At 36.1% G+C, this 9752-nt stretch overlaps 1 protein-coding gene and 1 non-coding gene across 4 annotated transcripts; one reads left to right on the top strand and one right to left on the bottom strand.

Moving 5' to 3' along the window:
* Positions 1-89: 89 nt before the first annotated feature.
* On the bottom strand, positions 90-8726 carry LOC145814640 (protein CHLOROPLAST J-LIKE DOMAIN 1, chloroplastic-like). Of its 3 annotated transcripts, none has more exons than XM_082911615.1 (6): positions 8610-8726; positions 8437-8575; positions 1892-1988; positions 1563-1667; positions 1352-1429; positions 90-404 (listed from the first exon to the last, which is right to left on the bottom strand). In XM_082911615.1, the coding sequence occupies exons 2-6, from the start codon at positions 8541-8543 to the stop codon at positions 171-173; spliced, it is 621 nt and encodes a 206-aa protein (XP_082767741.1). In that variant the 5' UTR covers positions 8544-8575; positions 8610-8726; the 3' UTR covers positions 90-170. The 3 variants fall into 3 exon arrangements, with proteins under 3 accessions (XP_082767741.1, XP_082767740.1, XP_082767739.1); XM_082911614.1 differs by having other exon boundaries at positions 8437-8579; positions 8610-8723; XM_082911613.1 differs by having other exon boundaries at positions 8437-8670.
* A 19-nt stretch (positions 8727-8745) lies between these two features.
* Positions 8746-8818, top strand: TRNAR-CCG (transfer RNA arginine (anticodon CCG)). The gene has a single exon. It is a non-coding gene; the product is annotated as a tRNA-Arg (tRNA).
* The last annotated feature ends 934 nt before the right edge of the window (positions 8819-9752 follow it).

Raw genomic sequence — 9752 nt, 5'->3', positions numbered from 1 at the left:
TTCCCAGCATCAATGGCATGTTATACATGTGCCAAGATTGTCGACTCGTCCACTTTTGCTGCTTCTTCTTCTTCTTCTTCTTCTTCTTCTTTTCTTTTTTTTTTTTCCCAAAAATAAACTAAAGGAAAAGACATCTCCACAAATTTGTTAGATATTTGCAGACATGTCCATCAGTGTCGAAGAGGCCAAGACTCATCTGTCATAGCCCATAGATATGGTTGCATTGCTGAAGTAGTTTTATTACTTCTGGAGTTCGGATACAGCCAACAGTGATAAATTGGTAAAAAATGAGAAACGGACAGATAAAAAGGGTTTGCAATGGCACTATTTTCAAATGCAAAGACAGACCTTGGCCCCCATGGTAATACTGGCTGCTTATCAGCATACTTAATATCCTTTGAAACCTGAATAACAAAATTATAAGCATGTAAGAATGTTATAAGAATTTAAGAAAAGGGAGAGATGAATGATAAAACAAAATTACAGAATTAAGCAACAGACATCAAGCATATTGGAAAAGCATTCAAGTATGCAAGCAGTGTATTGATTTGAGAATTTCCCCCAGGCAAAAGAGGTGATACAACTTAAGCACAAGTTTTCTGAACAAAGCTTCTCTAGGCCACACTGTTGGGTTATAAATTGAAATGAAACATGAGATGAAGTGCTCAAAGCTGACTGCAAGCATACTTATTAGACAACATAAAAGGGTAAATTACACTGACGTCCCCTAAGGCTTGGTGAAATTACATCTAGCCCCTCACTTTTGGCATAATTACAATGACCTCCCCTCAAATAATGGTCAAGTTAACAGAACTAACGGACAATGTAAAATTATATTTTTAACCTTCTTTACCCTATTGAAATTACTTTTTTTACCTTGCTCTACCCAATCCTTAAACCTAGCCCAATTTTATGGGTCTCTCTCACTTATGCCTCTTTATTATTTTTTCCCCTCATTTTTCTCTTTTCTCATTCATCACCATCACATGGCAACAACACTTTACAGCCACAGAGCCACTACCACACAACACACAGCACCACCACCCCCATCCTCTTCCCCCCTCCACCACCACACACCACCACAGTCTCTCTTCCCCCACCACCACAACAAAAATCAAAACCAGAGCAAAATCCACACAAACCAGCAAAAAGAGAAGTCAATACCCACAAAAATAGGCAAAATCCACATAAAGCAAAACCAGAGTAAAAAACTAATCCACAAAAACCAACAAAATCTACACAGGCCTTCGTTCTCAGCATTAGTGCCTCAAGAAATATGGAACTTGAGGTTTTATCCCTCAAAAAAGGTGAGAAACTTGAAGCAAGCCAAACAAAGATCAGTAAAATATACCTTAAATGAACCAAATGTCACACCTTTCTTTCGGTTTGTCAACTGTGCCATCATGACTTTGTCATACGCCTTTTCTAACTGGAAACAATACATTTAAAAGGCACAAATCCCCAAAGTAATTACATATACTCATTTTCACCCCCCCAAATTTTTTTTTATTACAAACAAGAGAATTTCACAAGAAAAGAACAATAATAGCCTAATAGCCTACTTGGGCGGCAGTCACTTCATCACCTCTCCTCTCTGCATCCTTGTGTTTTCTTGTATATGCTGCTTTGATCACATCAAATCCTTCAATGGGGCTTACGCCAAGCACCTAGAAGAATAAGTAACATGAAAAACAGAGAAATAGAAAAAGGAGACCCAACCACAAGTAACTAGGATAAAGGCTTCTTGAGTTGAGTTGAGTTTGAGAAAAAGAAAAAGGAGGGGGTTGGGAGGTGAAAAGTTCATATGACCAATCAAAAAGAAATAACGAATTGCTCATACTTCAGTCAATTGTCACTTCTAGAGAGCGAACAGGGTGCTAGCCGAAACTACCTGATATGGGTTAAAGTCACTGTCTGAACCTGAACTTCCTGCTGCCGATGAAGAAGCACAAATCACCCTTTTATCCTGTGGAGATGTTCTACGAAACCTGGCATATCCAATATCCTCGTGATGTAAATAATTGATGATGGAGTAAAATAGAAAAAACAGACTAAAGGGCTATCCTTCCAAAGTAATGACCTAAACAAAGCATAGCCTGAAACTTTCATTCTTTTTACCACATGTTTATGAATTATGATTCAAAATCCTGAAACAAAATTAATGTTTTAAACTCTGGAAAGATATATCTATGGGTCTATTCAGTCCAATAAAAATGGTCCTGAGTTTTTTTAATTTTATTTTACAAACCATAAAAAAAATTCTTCAATTCTCCAGCTGGTAATCAGAAACAAAATATCAAAAAAATAAAGGATAACGGAAAGGAACAAATAAAACAAAAGGCTTAAGAAACACTCAAAAAAGGCCTAAGCCTGAAGCAAACTATGGTTTCAGCACTCTGCTTTCAGCCTGTTCCTTTCGTTATTCTATGAAAACCAATCCTGAGCCTCTTTTTGCTTTCCCACATTGGAGTTTTCTTTTTCCTTCTTATCATTGCCAGAGCCTATTTAATTGCTTCTAAGGCTTGCCATGTAGCAGTCTAATGATCCAACTGGGTTTTACACTGATGCACCCAGGCCGCTCCAGCAATCACATTTGCATCCACATATATGCACCTACATGCCTTTGTATGTCTAGTAATGTATTAATATATGAAGCTAGGTACACACATATAGATATTGTTTGCATGTGTGTGTGTGTGTGTGTGTGTGTGTGTGTGTGTGAGAGAGAGAGAGAGAGAGAGAGAGAACAAATATATTCATGTGTTACATATTTGTTTCTTCATAAAACATGAAGTTTACATGACATGAACTTATGCACCAAAATCTTTTGAATTGTAAGTACACGAGTTCTATGTAACATATAGATGGTGTGGTATGGGGTACAGGGAAGGAGTGAAATTTTGGAGCTATAGATGGTGTAGTATCGGTAGGATGGAGGAAACATTTCCAATTGTGGCACAGCTTGCACTTAATAGGGAAGCTATGGTTAAAGATTAGCTAATTTTGAACGGTGACCATATCTTTTGCTGTGACATTGCTTTGAGGCGCGAACTGAATGACCGACAATTTTAGCATTAAATCTTTTTTATGATGTCATTAAACGTCATAGGAAGCTTCTTTAGTTGTGGAAAGGGAAGTGGGATTCTAAGCTCCACCTAAAATGGCTTTCTTTGTCTGTGGGACACATGGTAAAATTCTTATGGTGTTGGACACATGATTCTTACCATAAAAAGACGGAGAGTCAGTGAATCACCCTCTCATTCATTGTGAATGGCGACAGAGTTGTGGTCCGCCTTTTTTCTTTGTTTGGTGTGTAGTGGGTGTTCCCTTGGTGGCGGAGTTGATTTCTTCCGGCATAACAACTAGGGTAGAGCAGTGTTATCAGAGCAACTCCAACCACACTCTCTACTTTTCACTAGTTAAAGTACAAAAAAAGTACACTCTTTATTTTACCTAATTACTTTAGCTATTGTATTCTCCAACCACACTCTTTATTTTAGCTAATTATTAAAACTAACTTAATTAATTTTTAAAATAAAAAAATACTAATTGTTGATATTTTTCTAATATAAATTTGCAATAATAATAAATTTGCCCATACAAATATACAAAACCTGTAGAATGAAGAGAAAAAAAAATACAAAATACAAAATAAGTTATTCCATAATTCATCAAACAGAATTGAAAGAACATATAAAAATTGCTACATGCCATTCAAAAAAAAATATAAAATTGCTACATATATACACACACACACATATATAATATATAAAATCTCAAATCCAAGACATAAATATACAAAAATCTAAAATATATACATATATAATTGTTTGGAGAGCCTCTGGGGCTCTTCAATTGCAGCCACCAAAAAAATAGGATAGTAAAATAGCTAGCCCATTGGATCTCAAAATTAGACTTACATTAGCCAAAATGCCTAACAAGCCTTGTTTAACTATTCCCTTGGAGATGCTCTCAGAGGCGTGACTATGCGCTCACCTAAGCGCTAAGCGAGGCGAGGCGACAATGAAGCTTTTCATACTCATTGAGGCGAGGCGAAATGGTGAGACGAAGTCGAAGCGCATGAAGCGAGGCTTAGGTGACAAAGCGAGAGGCGATTCGAAGCGACGCATCACCAATTTTGGTCTGATTTCAGTTCGAAAGATCTGGGCCCTTCATTTGGATGACTTTTGTGCTATTTGTGGACATGTGATGCACTTTATAATTGCTTTCTACTAAATATGAAGTCGAAACCCTAAGTCGACTTCCTCTCAGTCGGCATTTGCTTCGAACGACCTGACTGCTACCTGCAGCTGCTTCTTCCTTCTTCGGACATCGTTTCAGTCAATTATCAAAGATGAGTACCTTCCTTTCTTCTTCTTCTTCTTCCTTTCTTCTCCTGCTGATGTGTCTTCGTCTTCGTCTTCTTTTCTTCTTCTTCTTTCCGTCTCTTCTTCCTTTCTTCATCTTTTTTTTTTCGACTCTGATTTGAAAAATTATACTCTGTTTCTGTAGGCAGACCTTTTTTTTTTTTAATTTTTTTTTTACTCTGTTGCTTTGAAAAATTATACTCTGTTGCTTTGAAAAATTATACTCTCTTCTTCCTTCCTTTCTCTCTCTCTCTCTCTCTCTCTCTCTCTCTCTCTCTCCTGGTTCTGTTAATTATTTTGTTAACTCTACTCTGTTAATTTTTTTCTCTCCTTGTCTTCTTTCTTTTTTTTAATTGTTTTTTTGTGTTATTTTACAATTATTTTTCTGTGTTAATTATATAATTATTTTGCTAAAAAAATTTCAATTAATTTTGCTGAAAAATTTCAATTATTTACTGAAAAAATTTCAATTATTTTGCTGAAAATTTTCAATTATTTAATGAAAAAATTTCAATTAATTTTGCTGAAAAATTTTAATTATTTACTGAAAAAATTTCAATTATTTTGTTGCTAAAAATATGTTGTTCTTTAATTTTTTTATGCCGAAACTGTTTATTTGTTTGCATTTAAATTGTTTCTTCGTTTCGTAACATTGAATTGCTTGGTTGGTTAGAATTAGATGTCGAAGTCGAGTGAAAGTAAAAAAGATCCGGCATGGCAATATGCACAGATGGTAAATCCCCAAAACCTTTCAGAGTTCATTTGCAACTTTTGTGACAAAGAAATGAATGTCGGTGTTTACCGAGTCAAGTAACATCTTGCTGGTGGTTATAAAAATGTTGTTGCTTGTAAAAAATGTCCATCTCATGTCAAAGATGAGATTAAAGACTATGTCTCAAAAAAGTCAATCAAAGGTCCAATTGAGGATGGTTCCTGATTTTGATGAGATGGATAATGATGAAGATGATGATGATGAAATTCTTGAGATAAATCAACATGGTAAAAGGCATGTTCCTACACAAGGTTCTACCCATCGACAACAAGGAAGTAGCTCCTCTAAATCTGTTGCTTCCAAACAACCAAAGCAAAAGGGACCCATGGATGTGTACTTCACCCCTGATTTGGAAGTTGCGGTGCAAAATCCTAGAGCCAAGGGGAAGCAAATAAGAATTGATGATAATGATCCTAGCAAGAAGGTGTTGAGAGATCGGGCTCTTGTTTGGTTTTCAAGGTGGATGTATGATACGGGTATACCTTTCAATGTTGTGAACTACAATAGTTTTGGGCCAATGGTTGAAGCTTTTGGGCAATATGGTCCTGGCATGAAACCACCAAGTTACCATGAGGTGCGGATTCCTTATTTGCAGAAAGAGGTAGACCACACTAATAAGACCATGAAGGATCATAAAAAAGAGTGGGTAACATATGGATGCTCTTTCATGGCTGATGGGTGGAAGGACAAAAGAAACAAGGCATTAATTAATTTTTTGGTTAATTGCCCAAGAGGATCAATGTTTATTGAATCCGTTGATGCTTCTAACTTATCCACGGATGCAAATAAGATGTTTGAATTGCTTGACAACTTTGTGGAGTGTATTGGTGAAGCCAACGTGGTTCAAGTTGTTACAAATAGTGCCTCAACAAATGTGTTGGCCGGTTAGTAACTTAGTAGTATACATTTACTTAGTACTTACTTACAATATGAATATACAATTCTCATATAGGGATCTTTTTTTTTTTTTTTAAACTCGTAATAGGGAAGCTTTTGGAGGCAAAGCGGCCACATTTGTATTGGACACCATGTGCAGCTCATTGCTTGGACTTGATGTTGGAGGACATTTTCAAAATTCCCAACTTTAACAAGACATTTGAAAAGGCAATTGCGGTGCATGGTTATATTGTGAACCGCTCTGGTTTGTTGAATATGATGAGGCAATTTACCCAGTGCAAGGATTTGATCAAGCCAGCAAAAACTCGATTTGCAACTGCTTTTCTAACTTTATCAAGGATTCATCAACAACAAACTAACTTGAAGAAGATGTTCACTTCAGAGAAATGGACCACAAGCAAATGGGCGAAGGAACCATAGGGTAAAAAGACAGCACAAGTCATATTAATGCCTTCTTTTTAGAACACTGTTCTTTATGCCCCCAAAATATCAAGTCCTCTTGTTCGTGTGTTGCGATTGGTTGATGGTGAGAGAAAGCCTCCCATGAGATATATTTATGAGGCAATGGATAGGGCTAAAGAAGCCATTACAAAATCATTTAATGGAAATGAAGAGAAGTACAAGGAGTTTTTTGAAATAATTGACAATAGATGGAATGTTCAATTGCATAGGCCTTTGCATGCAGCTGGGTATTATTTAAACCCAGAGTATTTTTACGCAAAATCAAATATTGAGAAAGATAAGGAAGTCATGTCAGGCCTGTATAAATGCATACAAAGGTTGGTCCCAAGTAATGAGACACAAGATAAAGTTTGCATAGAGTTAACTACCTATAAGAAAGCTGAAGGTCTCTTTGGGATGGCTTTGGCCATTAGACAAAGAACTACAAGGGCACCAGGTGATCTATATTTTATACTTGAGTAATTTTAGTTAGTTTTTTTATATTTTAAATATTTTTTCTAATTAATTAGTTATAATCAACAGCTGATTGGTGGAGTGCATATGGTTCTGAAACGCCACATTTGCAAACATTTGTCATCAAAATTCTTAGTCTAACTTGTAGTTCATCTGGATGTAAGCGGAATTGGAGTGTGTTTAAACATGTGAGTACGTATTTTTAAATGTAGTGAATATGAATACCTATAAATTTATTAATACCTAGATAAAAATTTGAATATTTTTATTTGGTTTGAATTTTTGCAGATTCATACCAAAAAGAGAAATAGGTCAGCTCAAAAACTTCTGAATGACTTGGTATTTGTAAAGTATAATAGAGCATTGAGACGTCGATACAATTCTCGTGATACAATTGATCCCATCGCTTTGACAGATATTGATGAAAATAACGAGTGGTTGGTTGGGAGGATGGAGGAGGAACTTGTCTTTGAGAATGATACTTTGACATGGGATGATGTTGCTAGAGCTGTTGGAGTTGAGGAAAGTAGTCAAAGAACTAGATCAACAAGGGCAATAGAAAGGGGTCGTTCAACTTCAAAATCAGCAGCTAGACCTAGATTACAACTTATTGATGAGGAAGAGTCAATTTCAGATGGGGGAGAGGAAGAAGATGCGGAGGGATATGATGAAGCCAATGATAATGAAGAAGAAGTTCATTTGCTTGATGTTGAAGATGATTTTTTGAACCTTTGGATTGTTGGATTGTATTTGTCTTGGTTGGATATTTTCTGTTGTTTATGGATATTTAGTATTTGGAATGATAAATGCATGATGGTTCTTGAAAATATTTATATTTTTGTCTATACTATTTATTTTAAAAAAAATATCGTTTTTGGTCACCTCGATTCGATGAAGCCCTCGCCTCGCCTCGCCTCGCCTCGTCGCCTCGCGCTTAGGCGTTAGGAGAGCTTGTCGCCTCGGTTCGCTTTTCGCCTTAAAAAACACTGGGGTAGAGAAGTAGTACGAAGAGAGCTTGGCAATTGGTTCCAATGGTTGTGATCTAGTTGGTGTGGTCTGGGTGGGTTGAAAAAATTAGAAGAATTTTGTTAGCAAATAACTTACTTTTAGATTGAAGAGTCATTTGGTTTTCAGGGTTTGCTTCTTCATCCCTCATCCAAATTTTAAATTTTGTAGAAGCCTTTGAATAGGATTTTTATGCATAGTTTCTACATACTGGGTTGCTTCCCCTGGGTGCTCTATATGAACTCATACACCATAATCTTTGAATTTTAAGTACATGTGTTCAATGTTTGGTTGCTGAGAAAATATACACCATAAACTTTTTTAAGTTCTCTGAAAATAAAAATCTCAATTCAGCTAAGAGTAACTACTACATAACTCACATTATTTCCAAAGTGAGACTTCTAACAATAAAAGATTATAATAACATTTTCTTCAAATCATTACAAAATTTCTTTTTTCTGGGTCTTCCGAGAAAATTACCTGACAACCGATGAGGAGAAGCTTGAAACAGAACCTTTGAGAGAGAAATTCTTCCGAGAAAACTGAGAGTTGGGACATTGAAGGACGTTAGAGATTGCCAAAGCCATTGTCTTGACTCCTCTGTGTGTGTGTGTGTGTGTGTGTGTGTGTGTGTGTGTGTGTGTGTGTGAGAGAGAGAGAGAGAGAGATACAGTGCAATGAATGGGGGGTTTTGGGAGTTCGATAATGGGTTTCGGATGAAACCCTGAAAATTGAGTGCGTAAAATCTATTAGTGAGTATAGTTACGTTTGGAACATCTAGAGCAAGGTGTTCGCGTGGCCTAATGGATAAGGCGCTCGCCTCCGGAGCGGGAGATTGTGGGTTCGAGTCCCACCGTGAACGTCTTATTGTATGCCTCTAGTTTTGTCTTGTTTATACTTCGTCATTTTTTTTTCTTTCCAAAATTGTCTTTCACTTTTTCTAAAATTGATAAATTGTTTATTTTTTTTAGTGTTTAGAATCCTTTTTTCCTTCTGATTTTGTCATTATTATTATTATTATTATTATTTAGAGAGGTAAATGAATAAAAATGTCATGTCTTAAAATTTGGACAACTAAATGAAATGTTCTCGTCACCATAAGATTTAAATAAATTTCAATATTCAAAAAATACAAGAGATAAAAAATAAAAAAAAATTAACAAACGCCAATCAAATTATCCATCATAAATTTATGACTATTCAATACCTCCAACATTAAAGTAGAAAAAAATAGTCAAAACAACTTAAATAATATAAAGTTAGAAAGTAACTCACAATGCCAAACTGTCAAAATATTAAAATCATAAATAAATAAACTAGTATCAACCCTAAACTCCAAAAAACAAAAGAAATCCAAAAGACATGTTCTATAACCATAGTTATTTCTCGTCAACACCTGTACGGGAAAGAAATACACCTTCTCGTATAATCATGTTGACCAAGTCTGCTCCTCCGTACGTCGTCACTTTATCACCTGAAAACACAAACGTGAGCTAGCCGGCGGGTGTGTGCCGGAAACCTCTCTGATGCCTAAGTCAGCAAACTTGACAAATAGACAAAGCTCTGTGTATTCAGAAAGCAAAGTTGTGTGTTACCTCCTCCAAGGTGATGTTTGTGAGCTTTTATAGATTTCGCGTGGCATAATCCTAGTAGGACTTCTACTTCTCCAGGCAGAGTCCTCCTAGGATTCATACTCCTGAAAGATAATGCTTATCCTTCAACACCCCCCTCACTGCTTAAACCAAATGAGATGGTTTTTACCATGGTCGAACTACCACATGACCGAAATAACAATG

This window comes from Camellia sinensis, unplaced genomic scaffold, assembly GCF_055761805.1.
Source record: "Camellia sinensis isolate YWXY unplaced genomic scaffold, ASM5576180v1 Unanchor12, whole genome shotgun sequence".
NCBI lineage: Eukaryota > Viridiplantae > Streptophyta > Magnoliopsida > Ericales > Theaceae > Camellia > Camellia sinensis.
This window is presented reverse-complemented; position numbering and strand designations above follow the sequence as displayed.

Coding starts and splice junctions, on each gene's coding strand:
- LOC145814640 (XM_082911615.1), bottom strand. CDS start 8,543: ATGGCTTTGGCAATCTCTAACGTCCTTCAATGTCCCAACTCTCAGTTT. Junction 1,989..8,436: donor TTCTCCTCATCGGTTGTCAG/GTAATTTTCTCG, acceptor TGGATATGCCAG/GTTTCGTAGAACATCTCCAC. Junction 405..1,351: donor TGACATTTGGTTCATTTAAG/GTATATTTTACT, acceptor TTTGTTATTCAG/GTTTCAAAGGATATTAAGTA.